Raw genomic sequence first — 17,568 nt, 5'->3', positions numbered from 1 at the left:
TAAGTTACCAATTTTTTAGTACTCTCGCTCATGACAAGTGGATCTTGAGTTTAAAGAGATGCCTGCCTTCTCTTTCCTTTTTCCTGACTGACTAACTATATTTTGGAGATTTGCTTTCTTTATAGCAGTGTATCCAAATATCCCTGTTCAAATTGCCATCCTCCAGGTCTTCCCTCAAAGGAGCCATAAGGCTGTAACCAGACAACCAACATGTTTGTGCCCTGCCTCCATGGCTCAGTGTGAACTGAAGCATTAGGAAATACTCTGAGGGGCACTACAGATGATGAAACTGGATTTAGAAAAAAGAAAGGTCCATCTGCTCCCAGAGACAGTCTCGCATCTGCTTTGTCCATGCCCTATGAGCAAGCTACACCCTGGAAGCCACAGAGCTGAGTTAGAGTGACGGTGGGTTGAGCCTTCACCCTGACTTGTGGTGGGGTTCATACATTTGGGCTCAGGATGGTGTTAACGTGGCTACACAGCTTCCGTCTGGAGATGGCTTTTGTCCAGTTGGCTGAGAAGGGGGCTGGATTGACAGGCAGCTGTTTGCATCAGCTGGTGTAGACATGCCCAAATTCTCCTAATGTACTACTGGAGGGTACTCAGCTATTACAGTGATGAGGGCAGTCTGAGAACCTGTTTAGACCAGAACATGGGTTTCAGTGGCAGTTTTCTGGCTGATTAATTGGGTGACTTTGTGCAAGTCTCAACTTGCCGTTGCCCTATCCAATAAATGGGAATAGCAGCATTTGCCTCCCTTTGTAAAACACTTTGAGGTCTACGGATAATCCTCCTCCTTTTTCCCACCCATGATGATGGGACCAAGTGGAATCTTACGACACATTGAGTTTCTGTGGTCTAGTGTTTGCTAAGCATTTGAAAATGACTCTTTGGCTTGAGTTTACAATGTCTGTGATTGCCATGTGATTTTTTCATGGAAGCTCCTAGTTGAAATCAGGTCACTATACAACTGAAAATGCATGGGATTAGGAAAGAAACTGAAGTAGTCATCAGGAGTACACAGACCCATGATGACGTAAGTGTCCTGCCTGGGGCATCCTGCAAGCAGAAACCACACACATCAATAATCTCATCAATAACCTACAAGATTTTGTGGTTCAAAAGTCTGCAAACATTTAAGAGCGGAAAACTCTAAACAAGAGAAGATTCCTCTTGACCACCACACTGCTCTCCATTACCCAATAAGCTGTGCATGCAGTAGACAGAGCTAGAGAAATACATCTCCATTGGGCATTCAGAGATGTTCTCACAGCATAATTAATGTTCAACATTTTGAATTCAAGGACCGCGTGCTGCTGTGGACAACTGATATTTTAGGACACAGTTTCTTCTTTCCCTGGATTTTCCTTGGCCAGGGATGTTTTCTCCTATGCTGGATGTAAGGCCGTTCTTAGATCTCATCCCTAGCATGTACCAAAGGCATGTGTTACTGAGGTTATGCTCTTTTTTTACAATGAACTGAAAGAAAACCTAAATCATTGCAAGTAAACCTTACAAGTGACTTAGGAACTGAAGAAGAGAGTAAATAGTTAAGAAAACAGGCCACTGATATACAGAGATCTTTTTAAAGAACATTGCAAGGCTGTACGAGTCTTGAAGAGCCAGGAAACCAGCATAGATTTGATCAGGCAGCGTGATCTAATGAGCTTACAGAAGAGAGGCTAAGGGATGACTTGATGACAATCTCTTAAGTACTCACAAGAGGAAAAGAAATGTGGAAATGAGGCAGATGTATACAGAAATCTTATGGCTGAAACTTAAAGCTGAACATTTTTTACTTTTTGTGGGGAGGGGGAACAGGAGCAGTAGCTAACTTCAGAATAATGCTCTAAGGCTTCTGTAATAGCTCCTGTAGTCTCTGAGCGGCTGGGGGCAGGTGTTTAAAAAAATAAGCTGTAGTTCTAAGAGGAATGAACTGGAGGCTGTCCGATGGCCTTTGCCATGTGAGGTAGCAGATTATGTGGTCTTCCTGAGTCCTATAGTTTGTGAAGCAGTGTTTTGGATTTCTTCAGCCACAGTAATGTAAAAGGCAACCCCATCTTCACGTCTTGCCAAGCACTGAGCAGAATTAGTGAGGGTAAAACCATCTGAGAGGGAATAGTGTTTTAAGACTCTCTCAACTCCAAATAGCATGAGCTATTTGGGCCAGCTTGAGCTCCCTCTTTTCTTGTCCTTTGCCTGTACTGTATCATTACAGGACAACATCAGAATTACCTGCTAGCATTTCTCCCTTTAAATCAGAAAAAAACCAAGTAACATAAAAAGAGCCCATCAGTGAGCGCAAATAAAAGGCTGCTCTATATGCTGCTGCAATTTCCTGGAGCAGCACTCAGGGTCTGCTCCTTGGACCAGGGGTGTGAGGGACTCAGCACCTGGCTGGACTGGACCCAGTGGCTGTGTATTTCTTGAGTCCTATCAGATATGATCTGTCCATACACAAGCTATGTTCTACTTATAAAGTAAATTGCATTACATGGCCTATAATGTATATTTTCAAAGGGGACCCACCTTAAAAACATTTTGTTTAATAGAATAACTTAATTAGAAGAGAGCTTCTGGGTGATGTGGTTGAGGCTGTGATAATTTTTCCTTCTCAAATCATTTTCTCTGTTTATTATACTTAATTATAGTGTAATTATGTATCCATCCTCTAGGCAAATTATGCAATCAGAAAATGTGAGTGGTTCATTTGCCACTGCTGTTGGGACCAGTGTTTACATCCCTAGTATAAAATATGAGCATCATTTCTATTATTTATGGTATATATGTATATACATATATATAAAAGATGTTTCACACAGAATGAAGAATCCGTGTAAATATTTTATTGGCAGTCATTTTTGTATCATCCACCTAATTAATTTGTGGCCTGTTAATAATGAAACCATCCAAAGCTCAGATAGGTAAAATCTTTACACCCTGCCATGAATTTTCTCAAACACAAAATATACACAGCTGAGAAATGTGGAATTTCCACAGTTTAGCTTTAATTTTGGTGGGAGGTTTATTATTACTTTTAAGAGCTTTTTTTGTATTTCATTTTCTAATATTCTGGCCAGAATTTCTTAGCACAACAAGAGAGAAAGGAACCCCACGATATTCGGTTATGGGGTGTAGATTTGTGTTCAAGTCCTGGGTTCAGACTGATCTTTTTCCTCCCACGTGCTTCACGAACTTTCTAGCCATGGCAGCACTGATTTTTAAAGGCTAGGCTATTCTCTCTCTTGTTTTTTTTGATGGCAGTTGACAGATCGTGTTCAAACATAGTGAAAGATGAAGCCAAATGTCCAAATCTTGAAAACCCTTTTGAGATTGATGTTTTCTCCTTCTTTGGCCAGCTCTCAGCATGAATACAAACCAGATTCCCACTTGGCAATTTCAGCTTCTCTTCATGTGCTTATTTTGCAGAGATGAGGCCACTCACACCAAGGGAGCAGGCGGGGAAGAAAATGCATCTGTTGGCGAAGCTCAGCCCAGCTCTGTTGGCGCCAAGCGCTTGTGTTTATTACAGCTGGCAAAGAGGTGAGCCACCCGTGCAAAATGGCAAGCCTACCCAACTGCCACCTGGCCAGCCCCGCAGCTGATGGAAATCTGGGTAACTATTTGATCTACCCCATTTTCCCCCCGCTGGGGAGCTGGCCCTGCCTTTCACAGTGTCGCTCATCTGCATAGTGCTCTCCACGAGTGTCTTGCAAACACGCCTTTGCAGGAAATAAAAGGCCTCATCATGGTCTAGCTTCCACCTCGTTCCCTGCAGGCGGGCTGGTATTTTTATGAAGAGCCAACTTTTCTCAGCCACATAGGCAAAACTGAATTTTTCCACGCTGCAGTTGAAGGGCCAGGACTTGCCTGGGGAGCGGTGAGGAGGTTGGGGAAGAGCTGGGGTGGCACAGCTGGGTGGGGAGAGTCAGGAATGTGGGACCTGGGGAAGGAGGGCAATGGAAGACCCAGGAGTGGTGGTCCCCCAGATGGAGTTAGCAACCCAGGTGTCGTGGTTTCAGCCCAGCCGGTAACAAAGGACCACGCAGCCGCTCACTCACTCCTCCCCGCCCCCCTCCGGTGGGGTAGGGAGGAGAATCAGAAAGGAGAAAAAAACCAAAAAAAACAGAACGTCGAGGGTTGAGATAAGGACAATTTACTGGGACAACACAAAAAGAGTAGTTCCAACAACGGTACTAATAAAAGAATATACAAAACGAGTGATGCACAGTGCAACTGCTCACCACCCAGAACCCGATGCTCTGCCACTTCCCCCACCAAAAGCCAAGTGAGAGAGGACCCCCCCAGCCTGCTCCCCATTTATATACTCAGCATTATGTCACATGGTATGGAATAGCTCCTTGGCTAGTTCAGGTCAGCTGTCCCAGCTGTGCCCCCTCCCAGGTTCCTGTGAAAATTAACTCTATCCCAGCTGAACCAAGGACACCAGGAAAGGAGAAATAAGATGATTCCTGATCATTCTCACCAGCCCATGCAGACAGTGGCCTCAAACAGCCTTTCCCTCTCCCTACCCTTAAAACGCAACCACTGCCCCATTCTTCCCTATCCCTGAGAAGAGAGCTGTCAGTTGTGGTCTCTGAGGGAAAGGCACTAGAATCAAAGCCCAGATGCAGGCAGATACTTCGTGGTATCCTAAGATCCAATAAAAGTCATGGGAGATTTTTCAAAGGAGCCACCAAGTACTCCCATGTAGGTGCCATTGCTCCATCCTGACCTGCTGACCCACTGGGGAGGCTGCATGTTTGTTCACACACTCAAATAGGCCAAAACAGCCAAAACAGAGTGGAAACAGCCAAGCCACTGGTTCGCAATGTTGGCTGTAAAGTCCTTGTACGCAGCAGACAGGACAAGACATACCAACAGCCTCAAGTCTGCAAGCATGCAGTAGCTCCATGGAGTGCTGAAGGACCACAAGACCAGGCACTGACTCAGTCCACGGCAAGTAGGCATCTCCCTAGAGCGGGATGAGATGGGAGTAGTAGGTATGTAAGATGTTTTTGTTTTTTCCTGATGTTATCCCCATTTTCCCATGTCCCAGCTTCAGACAGCTGTCTGCCATCCACTTTGGCCAGACACTGAGACGCTAGCAATTGGCTGGCATTGCTGTCATGAGCAAAGGTACAGTGCTATGAATTGTCTGAGCCTCGTCAGCCTTTTCCCGCAGTGATTTTGCGTGCTGTGCAATAGGTTGGGACTCAGCAAATGGTGCTCTGGCTGATCGGCCTGCTGCCAGAGGAGGATTTGTCCACTAAAGTCTCACTTGCTTTATGGGTGCGGCCTGAAAGGGAGAGTTTGAGCCAGTATTTGTTGGGTTTTTTCCACGCTTTGTTATGAAACCATCAGTTTTCCCATGCCTTGAATTTTGGAGTATATGCCTTAAAAAGCAGTATTACAAGTGCCTAGCTCCAAGGTAACACTTGCTACCTGTTGGTTTGTAAATGCTATAGAATGAATGCTATATTTAACTGTATTTGAGCGATAGGGAAGCTGTGATGCAATTTACCTGAGGTCAGGCAGTAGTCTGAAGGAAGGGCTTGGAGCAGGAGTCAGACTGCCGAGTCCCCAAGCAGTGTGCCAGGTGCAAGCAGGGCTCCTCCATCGCTTCTGTCCTTTCCTGGTTTTGTTCCCCCTTGTGTTCCTAAGGAAAAATGAAAGAGGGGAAAATTAAATGTGGATTATAAACTCCAGCATCTGTGCTAGGGGAATCTGCAGCCAAGTGAAAGGTGGCTGAATTTGGTCCAGTACTGGCCGCTGATTCTTAAAGAACTTCTTATCACAGACTGAACTGCTTCAGAAATCAGCCCAAGAGCTGATATCCCAGAGCTTTGAGTGAGAACAAGGGCCACCGTTCCTAATCTGAGATTTAATCAGTTGAATTTCAGTTATTAAAAAGCCGTAAGGGAAGCCTGACATTTTTATATCCTGCACTACTCCAGTGAAAGCTGCATCTGAGAGAAGATAGAAAATATACGTAGGTATGAGATCTATGTGATACCCTTTTTAAAGCCTTTGGATGATCACATGATGCACAAACCAAAGCCATGAGTGTCTTGGTTATTTTATGTATGGATTGATGCCATTATCTGTGAAATTAAGTCTGTGCATCCTGCCTGTTGGTGGGTTTGCACAATGGGCATGAAGGGGGCTAATCTAGCAAGGCTTATAAGAGAAATTTTTGTTCCTGTACATGCTCTCAATAGCTGTCAATGCAGTGCTGAGGAGCTCTGCTCATGTACTAGGACTGTTGTGCAAAATAACTGCGCAGTCATGAAGCAGAGAAAATATTCTTATCCCCGCCCTCAGGATGGGTATGTCTGTGCTGCAGACAAACTCAAGATTGAGAGGGCTTCCAGCCAGCCAGCAGCAGAGGCCCCCTGGAAGCCTTAGCCCCAGAAATCTGGCCCAGTGCTGCTTCAGCACACACTGAGCTTCACACTCCCAGAGGAGCATTGCGTCGATATCTGAACTGTCGTAAGTTAAGGCCAGCAGAAGTAGCTTTCCATTCACACCTTCAGTTTTCATGTCGACATGCCATAATGACATGACGCAGCAATGGATGCAGACCAGGAAGAATATTTGGACATATTAGGCAATGGGGATCAGTCCTTTTAGCTCACACACCCCCACTGTTACTCCAGCTGAGAGATCACGAGTCAGTGTGCGCAGCTACAAAGGACCAAACTGAAAGTTTCTCATAAGTGAGAAGCACAATGGGCTTTGCCCAGGCTTACTGAACATTTTATTTAAACCACCACCTCCTGTCCCAGGCTGCAAAGCCTAAACCCTGCCATTATAAATTACAGCTCCAATTCTGGTGGGGTTCACAGTCTTTCTGCTCCCTTTCAGAGGCAGAGCTGACACCTTCCACTTCTGGGGAAGGGCTGAACAACAGGCATCCTACTGAAATCCCATGTTACCAGCCAGAAGTAAAACATGCCTTTCAGTCAGCTATGGGATGTGTTTCCCAAATGCTCTGGTATCTCCAGTCCCCTCTACTTTGTCTGTAAAACTACCACTTTGCATAATAGAAGGGAGAGACACTCCGACCATCTGGTAGGCAACGCCATGTATAATTTAGGTTGCTTCACTCACTCTCCCATCAACAACAGGAACATAGCTTCCTTCTTGTTTCCCTTGATCTCTTAGCCCTTTGCTAGAAATGCAAGGTCAAAAGCAGCTGGGGGGGAGTAAACTGCATCCTGAACTGGGCTGCAGAGTTTTGAGGGATGCCTCTGCTTGCAGGTGAGACTCCTTCACAACCAGGTCATTTCCTGATTCTGCGTGAGCGAAGGGATAAAGAACTCACTAGATCCCAGTCAGGAGAGGACAGTTGATATCATCCTATATGCAAATGCCCCTTTCCCCTCCCAGGGGAACCTAGTTCCTCGCCAGCAAAACCTGGGGACTGGGATCACGTCACCTGGGCTTCATGCTCTGGGGAATCACCACCAAGGTCAATGTCACTGCAGTCAGCTAAGCAGCCCCCCGCATGCATCCAACGGGATGAGTGATGAGTCCACTCATGTTCAGCATGGAGGGAGGTCCTGGGGCTGGCACAGGAGCTACATCTTCCCCAGGGGACCCCTCATGTCAGGGACCAAGCCACCTTTTCATCCCCATTGGTGGTTCTCTTACACAGAAACCTGCGCCAGGGAAACTACCATCTGCTACTATTCCTCTATGTCAAGAGGAATATCTTGGCCCTATCCAGACCTACAATCCTGTTTATCCGCTCCTGGTAAGCGTAGCCAGGTGGTTAAGGCCCTGATGCTGAAGTTTATGGCTTAAATCAATGGGATTATTCATGAGTTCAGAGATAACCATGTGCTTGTATACTTGGCTGGAATGGCGTCTAAAGCTGACAGCTGGGAGTCAAACGCTCTGAGTCACCAGGTCCCACCTCGCCTTCCTGTGTGAGCAGTCTACCTATGTCTGTTTCCTTGCCTGCCACATAAGGAGGATGACAATTGCTTTTATCTGATGGTTACTTTCAAATGGCCCTAAAGGCCTCTTTTGGTCTGATGAAAATTCCGTAGAAGCTGGACTAGTGTGGAAAAGACAGGAGGACATTTAATTAATGAAAGCACTGAAGCTCAGGAAGGCAATTACATCCTTTCTTCCTCCCCACATTCCCACACAGGTTACTTGGTGATCGCTGCAAAATCTATGGGCAGAGAGGAGTGGGAGGCCATGACAAGGCTGAGACAAGGCCCTCTGAGCTGGTGGAAGACTCATGTGGGGTGATGGGTTTGGTTCCCCTGCACAGCAGATGGTTATGCTAGCAGGTTCCCAGCAGTAGTCATACCTTAAAAGAGGCCCTGTTCAATTAAAAACTGTGACCTTTATTCTGCAAACCTCTTCTTCACATATGAACTTTGTAAAACAAAAACATGCACAAAAACTAGAGAGAAAGAAACAAAACATGGGCCGGTCACATATATTTTATGGCCCAATATACAGTAAGTCCCCAGGGAAGTGACTGAGAGGGCTTTCCACATTTGGCATGAACACCTATGAATGAAAGATGATTTTAAATATAGACTCCAACCACTCTCCTACTGTCCCTTTCCAGTGTCAGTCAGTATTGCTCTGGGATTTCTCTCCCCGTGGACCTGGGCAGAGCAGGCAGGGCAGCATTGGCTCGCAGCACACAGTCAGTGCTGAGCATTAGAAGAGACAACAGTGCAAGCTGCCCAGGATGCAAAAGGCTGAAGGGATCAATGGCTGATGACCGGTGCCTTTGCTTGGTTGAATTGTCCCTTTGGCACCATTCCTGGGAGGAGAAATTGCTCTTGCAACCCTGCTTCAGTGCACCCACATATTGGGGGGGGGAAGCTGGCTTTGACATGCCTTTAAGATAGGCTAGTCTACACCTCCCTGTTGGTTAACAGGTCATATAGGATCATCTGCTGGGATAGTGTGAGAAACCCTGTGCAGCGCAGTGTACAGCTGTTTTATCCATGTGAATATACAGGCTGAAACCCTGCAGAGGAACTGTGGGTGTCCTCCCAGCTGCCCTGTGCTTTTGCAAGCATTTGTAAATACAATTGCTCTCACTTTCCATTGATAGAAATCAAAAAGCAATTAAGAATCAAGCTCTTCAAATTGATAGGTATCCTGAATTTGAAACATTTTTCATTCTTTGGCTGGTATCACTGCCTAGATTAGATTATTTTTTTAAAGGGAAGATTGAAATAAACAGTATTTATGGTTTAATTATTTGAATGACTAAGAAGCTCTAGCTTTATTTTAACTTCACAGAGGACTGGGAGATGTTTTTAATGATATGTTTTACTCACATAGCATCTTTCATCCAAGGATCTCAAACTGCTTTTCAAATAATTAATTAATCCTTGTACCTCTTCATAAGACAGTTATTATCTCTGATATTACTGATGGGTAAGCAAAGGCACAAAGACGTCAAGGCACACACTGTTTTCCAAATATTAATTAACTAATTCTCGCACCACTCCGTGAGACTGTTACTATCTCTGCTATTACCAATGGGTAAACTAAGGCACAAATATGCAAGCAACTCACCTGAGGCCATGCAGGTGAGTCAGTAGCAGAGCTGAGAATAGTGTATGACCAGTCTAAGTCTTAGCTAATTGTTTCTAGCAAGTACTACACCGTATTCCTGACAACAGGCAATGCAAGCCCCTGCGTGAAGCACAGCTGAAACCAGCTGGGTTTACGAAAATACTTCCTCCAGTCTATCTTCATCCATTGGACATCACATTTGCCCACATTAGTTCGCAGTTTCTTTTGAACTCGTCATGACTGGCAGAAGCCAATGTAACTACGATGAGAAATAGTTGGTTTAAAGTATCTGGGGAGTTTTGAGATACTCCAGTGAAGGTGGCTGTTCAGCAGCATGCAATTTTTCGAGAGTTTATCCCTGTACCCATCCTGTGTGGCATTCTCAGGCCAGGAGAGCCCCAGACTCGGCCAGGCACAGGGTGCCACATGCAGCGAGTGATGCCATCACTCCTCTCTCCTCCATCCAAGCCTGCAGCCCTGGAGCAAGCACGTGCCCCAGGGCAGCAATGTGAGAGTGGGGCTGGCTCCAAGCATACTAACACGAGCTGCTGTAAGTGTGTGTGTAGTCCCCTCATTTATCCACCTTCCTCCTTTGGGGCATGACAGGGTGTTATTTTTAAGGGTCTGGTGTTATTTTTAAGGCTCCGTGCAAGAGGTCTCTGGAGGAATGTGGAGACCCTGCAGACCAGGGCCCCTCACCAGCCAAAACCACCCTGCCTCCTTGTACAGTCCATCAGCTCAGACTTGAGAGTGCATTTATCCTGCGGAGCAAGGGGGTTTTGTCCTCCCCATGAGGAAGAGAAAAAGCGAGGAAGCTGAAGGCACTCTCTGCCCTCAGGGACAGTCTCCCCTTTTCCATCCAGCTGTAGCGATTCTCTGTGCAGGCACCTGAGCCCTCACCATGCACACATCCCAGCTGAGCTATTTCAAGCATGGGCTTGGCCTCATCAAATGCAGTCTCATTTCCACATGAAAGGGACGGAGGACTATGAAGCCAGCTCATCTGTATTGATAAGAATTTGGCATTACTTTCCCCCAGTTATCTAAGCTTTCTGTGTACATTAATCACAATGCAAAAAATGGGAGGGGAGGATACATCTTCTCAGCTGTCTTCCCTGAGCTCAGGCAATAATCTGGCCGTGGTTTTTTGTGGGCTGGGTTTTTTTCAGTTGGTTGTTGGGTATTTTTTTTCTGGACTTCCTTTTTCCAGTTCCACTCTGCTGGAGTCTGATTGCTCCCTCTCCTCTGCAATTTGGATGCCTCACTCTTCTTGCTACAGCTCTGATGCAAGCGCTCTGCTGCCGTGTTTGCCAAACCTGGCATGAGTACCCACTGCTAGTCTAGACACCAGTCTAACTGTAGCGCTAATGCTAGGGTTTAACAGACTGATCTCGGCATTTGTCATAGCTCTGCCCACGGTCATCGCTTTGATCTTTATCCTTGAAAACCACAGTCATTGACAAAGGTAAAACGAATTTCTGTCTTTGAAAGACTTTGATGGCATTCCCTTGTTTTGGTTTGTGTTTCTTTTTTTTTCTCCTCTCCTTTGCTCTTCCAGCTGAACTTCATCATAAAGCTTCTGATTACAGCTACAGCTCCAGGACCAGATAAAGTTCATGCTTTCTTGCTTTCTGCCATACGTCCATTTAAAAATCTAGGGAGAAATCCTGGGACACTTCTTCTGAGACAAACTGCCAGTGAGTGTAATGTAAACTTTAATGGGAATCGGAGACAGAGGGCCCTCAGGATTTTGTCTTGTACCTTCTTAAAAAAACACAAACCAAAACAAAATTGTCTTGAATAGGGCCAAGTGCCAAAAGCAGGAGAGAATGAGAACTATTTGGTATTAGATTTCTAGTTTGAAATCTGCGCTCTGCCAAGTACTATTATTTGCCTTCATGTAGTACCTAGAGGTTGAGCTGAGACAAGGGCCTTCTATTAGACATTGTATAGACACGTTGTGAGAGATTGCCTCTGCCTGGAGGTGTTTATAATTTAAATAAACATGATGAGCAAATCAAGCGTTACTAGCTCCATCTTCTACATGGGGAAGTGAAAGCAAGGAGCATACGCACCTTGTCCAAGGTCACACAGGGGACCTGAATTCATTGTAGGGCTCCAGGTTGCCTTCATGGTGGTGATAATGTCACCTTTGCTGGTGAGCTCTTGGTTACAAAAGTGATGGCTGGACCATCAGCGCACAGCTAGATAGTGGTGCCTCTTGTTTGCAATGATTTATGACACTTTTCCCTGCTTTGAGTTGCAGGGTTTGGCTCACTGAGGGGGAGTGCTACAGATCTCTTAGCAGCTCAGCCTCCACTACACAAAAAGTCAGCAGCTTTTGAGCTAGACGGTTTTTTTCATAAAGTTATAAAAGCCAATTGAGAGATGTCTTATCCCGTTGAATTTACTGTAGGAAGCAATCTACATGAGGGACTTTGACCAAGCTACTTCCACCAACCTCAAGGAATTTCAATGACAACAGAAGGTGGGGGTCCTTCCACTGGACCCAGAATAAAAGCAGGAATTTAAAGAGCTTAAGTTTAATATTTCACACAGTGTAAAAGTAAATAAACTCAAGAGGGGAGTCTTTGATTATGGGATATAGACAGTGTGTCATTTGCACATCTGTAAAAAATCTTCCAAGGAGTGGGGGTGAAATCCAGGTTCATTGAAGTCAATGCGATTTTTGCCACGGATAGCCGTGGGACCAAGCTCTCTCCCTAAACACTTGCATGGGACTCAGCAGCTGCTGGAGTGGAGGGCAGTACACTAGTGAATTACACCAGCTCAGGGAGGAGAAGTCCAGAGGACTTATTGATGGTAGCAACTGTGAAAGTACCAACAGTGATGTCCTGTCCCACAGCCCATCCAGAATGGCTTTCGGGGTATCCAGCTCCTAGCTAGGAGAGACCATTTGTCAAAATGCGGTTTGTTAAACAAACAAACAAACAAATCTGCCTTCAAAGTGACTGGCTTAAAACTGGACCTGGCTGAAAATTCTCCCGTTGTCATATATAAATATCACATAAACACGCACACATAGATGGCAACTGGAAAACTTTGTATACAGGTAGTATGTACATTTTAGGTAGAAAGATGTATAAATTTGATTTGGATATACACACATACGTATATATCCAACACCCATAAAATTGTATCTTCCTGGTTTTTCCAAACACTTCCCGAGTTGATTCACAGATGCCAAATGTTGACGCAATATGTTAAATAGAAATGTTGACAGTTTCCCATGGCGAGTTTTCTGCAGTCTCAGAGAAGCTCTACTCAACATTTCTTTTGAGATTTGAAGGAATTTGGTTAACATTCTGCTGTTGCCCATTCCTGACTACTCTGTGTTGAGCCAGGACTGGAGGAGCACTTGATGAGTAAGGCTCTTTTGTTATTTACAGCCTCATCAAAACGATGAAGTAGCAGGAATCTCCTCAGAGAGCAATGTATCACAGCATTTGTCAAGATGATTTCCAAATCAAAGCTGACTTCCAAGGAGCAGCAAGGGTGTAATCTTGGAGCCAATCAAGCCAATGGCAAAAATCCCAATTTCTGCACAATATTCTTAATGGGGACTCTGAAATTTTGGAGCTTCATAGATTATGGCTAAAAGGTCCTGTCCAAATTCAGCATCTGTGTGTCTTACAGAGGCATGACCCTAAAAAGAAGTGATGAAAAATGTCTATTTTAAAAACAAATATCCCTGTTTATAATGAGGCCAAAGGGAAAATGAAGAATACAGTACTTAATACTGACACCTGCCACTTGCAAAATCTCTCCACCATTAGAAACAAGTATCTGTGAGAGCTTGTCAAATTTTGGTCACGCATTTTTTCCTCCTTTGCTTCCATTTCACTCACTGGTACCTCTGTCCAATAACAGCACTGACATTGCTAAATGTCATGAAGTGAAGTTGGTGAAGTTTCTTCATGTACTAGTTCCAGGTGAGATGGCAACAGGAACAGCTATAATTCTTACCAAAACAAAACAAAACAAGACACAAGAAGTATTTGCCAATGTTTTTGGATATAGTTGTTAAGTCCCAAGCACAGAGATTAGTCAGAGTACCCATAAATATCACTGTCACTGAATTCTGATTTCCAAGTTCTTTGCTCCAAATGCCCACCAGCTGTGAAAACCGAGCCAGTCTCTGGCCACTGGGCTATAAACTCTTCTGGGCTTTGCTCAGTTCTTGGCACAATGACCAGCGGTCCCCACCAGTGCAATCGGGAGAGCATTTCAGGAGGGGAAGCAAGTGACACATCCCATACGGTGGATCACCCAGTAGAAAAATGCCCCCATTATTGTAAACCATATGGCACAGGTGACCCCCTCGAGCTTCATTCCTGTTGTTACAGCCTCCAGTCACATCAGTAGGAAGGGGTCAGTCCCCAGCATGACAGAGTAGATGTGCAGGCTGACAAACCACCCAGGGCAAGTATCATAAATGCTTGAGTTGTTAGTTTTTACTCTTCTCTGCATGCTTGTGTTGGAAACCAAGCTAGACAGATTCTTGGTCCCAATAAATATGGCAGTTCTGACACACGTAAGAAAATCCAGTTTCCCAGAGAAAACCTCAGACAAAATAGCCAACCCAAGATATTTATCACTTTACAATATGTTAATGCAAGCAAAAACAATGCACACTACAATAAATCCATTACTGAGTCTTACTAGAACAAACTGATATTCCCACATGACTAATTTCAAGCTGGAAGGGTTTGGGTTTGGATTTTTTTCTGTTATTGCTTTTTTGTGACGAAGAAGGCATTTTTCAATTGAATGAAAAAAAAAGCCTCCAAAAATGTCCAGTTTCATTGAAAGATTTAGAGGTTTCAATAAGAAAAAACTAAGACCAGCAATTCAATTATTGCCTGAGTGAGAGATTTCTTCAGTATTCCCCCTCTCCCCATCACCTCAAAAAAGTACAAAAGTAAAATATTAACTGAAAGAACAAAATCCATCCAAGTCATCAACAGTTTTCATGGGGGAGAGCAGTAGTCCCTGGCTACTGCCACCATTTATCATCTCCTTATGCTTAAATCTGGTTTTGATGCAGGTCTAACCACCATCGGTGGCTGCTCTTCCCAGGGCAGCAGCACCCCAAAGCCAGGCAGAGCTGGACTCTGACTTGAGCTCAGACTCCAAGCAGACCATTGTAGCTCAATGCCATGTATTAATAACAGTAACAGCAATCTGCTCAGAGCCTATTGGAACCTATTTAACCCCCAAATTAGCTCGGCTGAGCTGGAAATGCCAACAACGATTCTCCTAGAGATATATATGAATGCACAGAGTAGGACTCAGTGCAGTCAGATGCGGGCTGGGCCAACACAGGAGAAAGTCCGCTGGATTTGCAAAAGAGCACAGAGTTCAGCATACTGGGACAGAGCAAAAGCACAGCTGAATGGCACCATTTAAGCCTCAAAGGAGAGCCCAAGTGCCAGCCAGCACAAGGAGATAAGGAGCACCCCCGGAGAAGGGTACAAAGGTAGCACTGATGAGCAGTGCTTGGCTTTCTTCCCACAAAGGTCACAGCTGGGTCCTCTATTAACTTTTTCTCAACACAGCATTATTGAGAATTATACCAAGCTACTCAACAGTAATGCCTCCCTCCCACAGACCTTTCACAAGAAAATATAAGTATTTGACATCCCTGGCGTAAGCAAAGACAGTCAAAGGCTCTGTTATCTTCTTTTATAAGCTGGAGAATTTGGCTATGAGTAGACAAAGGTCCCCATCCAGCAAAGCATGTGGGTAGTATCACTCATGTGAGTAAACTGATGCATGACCGTGCAAGATTTGTCAAAGCAGATCTCTGAAGGTGCGTCCTGGGCTTAGCCACAATAGCCTCCATCTGGAAATACAAGTAATCGGTAAAAATGTGTCTACTCTGAATTTAAACAAAAAGTACCTGTATTACTACAGGAGGAAATTCTTCATCATTACTGTTTCATTACCAGTATCCTTTTGGAGCTGAAGTTCCTGCGCACACATGCAGCAGCCAGATTCAGCAGACAACCAAATCTTAACTGTGGTGAAGTTGTTCCCATTCATTTCTCTGTTTATTTTCCATTTCTCATCCTATCAGCTCGAATTAAGGTGGGAGGAAGTAAAGCAAGTAGAATGGGCAGTTTTTAAGGCTGCACTGAGTAGAAGGTAAGAAAATATCATAAATTTCATTTCATGCTTTCTTGCCAATTGTTAGAAATGTGCAGTCCATATGAATTCATATAACAAGGAGGGAATGTTGGGAAAACCAATAAAGATTTTGTGGTCTTAACTATAATGAATGTAGTTTGATATAGAGTCTGTTTTTCACTGCATGGCAAAATGAATCATAAAATACTGGACCTTGAAACTCCTGCATTTTTTAACAATAGCCTGGGGACAGTTTACAGTGTAATGAATTGTAATTAACCCACCTTCAAAATCTTTTATGAGTATTTTGCCAATTAGCTTCGCATGCTTGCTAATGACTCATGGCCAGCGCATGTCTTTACAGAGCAGGCTTTTACAGCACACACTAGCCTGTTAAGTCAGCAGAAGTATGCAGGACGGTGAGGTAGACACAGGTAAGACCCAGCCAGTCCTAGCAACCTACATATTTCAACATTCAAAGAACCCTTGCTGTTCTCTCAGACCCAAAATAACTGTAATAATGTATAGCAATGTCAAAAGGCTTTGGTTTTCGAAAGATTGCAAGGAATGTAAAGGGCTCAAGTCCTGACATCTGTTGTTACTTAGTACTAACATATATAATGCTGCTAATTGCTGAGCCATCTTTGTTTTCCTTACTTAGCACTAGGGTTAGAATTATTTTATTTTTGTGGTTCATGGCTTCCTGCCACTTGCAACACAAAGTCCACTCTAAAGAAAATAAAACAACTACCAGGCTGCCTACTAACAGTGTGTGGAGGGCTGGGTTGTTTCTTCCCTGTCTTCTGGTTTTGGTTGTATTTTGGGGTTGGGGCGGGTGAGGGGGTTGGGGCGAGGGGGGGAGGTTGGTTGGGTTTTTTTTAGTTAAAGAGGATTAAGAAGAGACATGCCCCAAACAGATGCAGCAGAGCTGGGACCTAACCTGTGTCACACCAAAAGGCCACATGGGCCAGTATCCCATCTCCCAGCATAGGCAGGAGGAGATGCAGGACAAGGAAATGCAAGGAAGAAGTTCAGCACGATCCCTCCCCTGCTGTACCCTCCTCGCTTCAGGCAATCCGTGGTTTATGGACTTCCCAAAGCAGAGGCTGCCTCCAGACCAGTGTGTTTTAACAGCCACCCATGGATCTATCCTCCTCAAATGTTTTTGATCCCTTTCTCAAGCCATTTATAACTTTTGGCCTCAGCAACATCCTGTGGCAATGAGTTCCAAAATTTAATTATGCTTTGTATGAAAAAGTACTTCCTTGCGTTGGTTTAAACCTTCTTGTGTGACAGCGTCATCGTGTCCCTTCTAATTCTTGCAAGAAGCAGTGAATGACCAGTTTCTATTTGCCACCTTCTATGTCAATCATGATCTGACAGACCTTCATTGTACCTCCTGATGCTGTCATCCCTTTCCACCCTGAAGACTCCTCATCTGCTTATTTTTCCATCTTTATGGAAACTGTTGCCCATCTCTCCTCATCCTGAATGCTTTCCTTCCTGTGCTTTTTAGTTCAGCTCAATCCTTCTGGAGTTGGATGGCCAGAAAACACGCTGCCATGGAGATGTAGTTTCATCAAGGAGTGCTATAATGCTGTCTTCTGATTTGTTCCTGTCTCTTTGCCAATTCATTCTTACCATGATAGTTGCCTCTTCTGATGGACTTCAAGTGATATTTGCAGAGGCCTCCAAGATATCTTTGCTAAATGTTACATTTAGGGCTCATCTACGTTGCAGTGTAGTTAGGGTGAGTTTTCTACATGTGCTCTGCTTTTGTTGACACTGCACTACATCAGTCATTTTATTGCCCAGCCACTCAGGATCATGAACTCTTTCGGCAGTGCTTTGTGGCCA

At 44.5% G+C, this 17,568-nt stretch overlaps 1 protein-coding gene across 3 annotated transcripts in view; it reads right to left on the bottom strand.

The window, feature by feature from the left end:
- The window catches only part of BMP2 (bone morphogenetic protein 2), a 195,161-nt gene that overhangs the window by 8,744 nt on the left and 168,849 nt on the right, over positions 1-17,568 (bottom strand). The window contains exons 4-5 of one of the 3 annotated variants that reach the window (XM_075035444.1): positions 5,525-5,659; positions 4,071-4,975 (exon numbers count right to left, since the gene is read on the bottom strand). In XM_075035444.1, the coding sequence (XP_074891545.1) occupies positions 4,768-4,975; positions 5,525-5,659 (343 nt within the window). In that variant the 3' untranslated portion in view covers positions 4,071-4,767. Of the gene's footprint in view, positions 1-4,070; positions 4,976-5,524; positions 5,660-17,568 lie in introns of those variants that run through there. The other 2 variants (XM_075035445.1, XR_012651611.1) reach the window with 2 other exon arrangements.

Source organism: Buteo buteo, chromosome 9 (genome assembly GCF_964188355.1).
Source record: "Buteo buteo chromosome 9, bButBut1.hap1.1, whole genome shotgun sequence".
Lineage (NCBI taxonomy): Eukaryota > Metazoa > Chordata > Aves > Accipitriformes > Accipitridae > Buteo > Buteo buteo.
The sequence above is the reverse complement of the archived record's forward strand: the minus strand, read 5'-3'. Positions and strand labels throughout refer to the sequence as shown.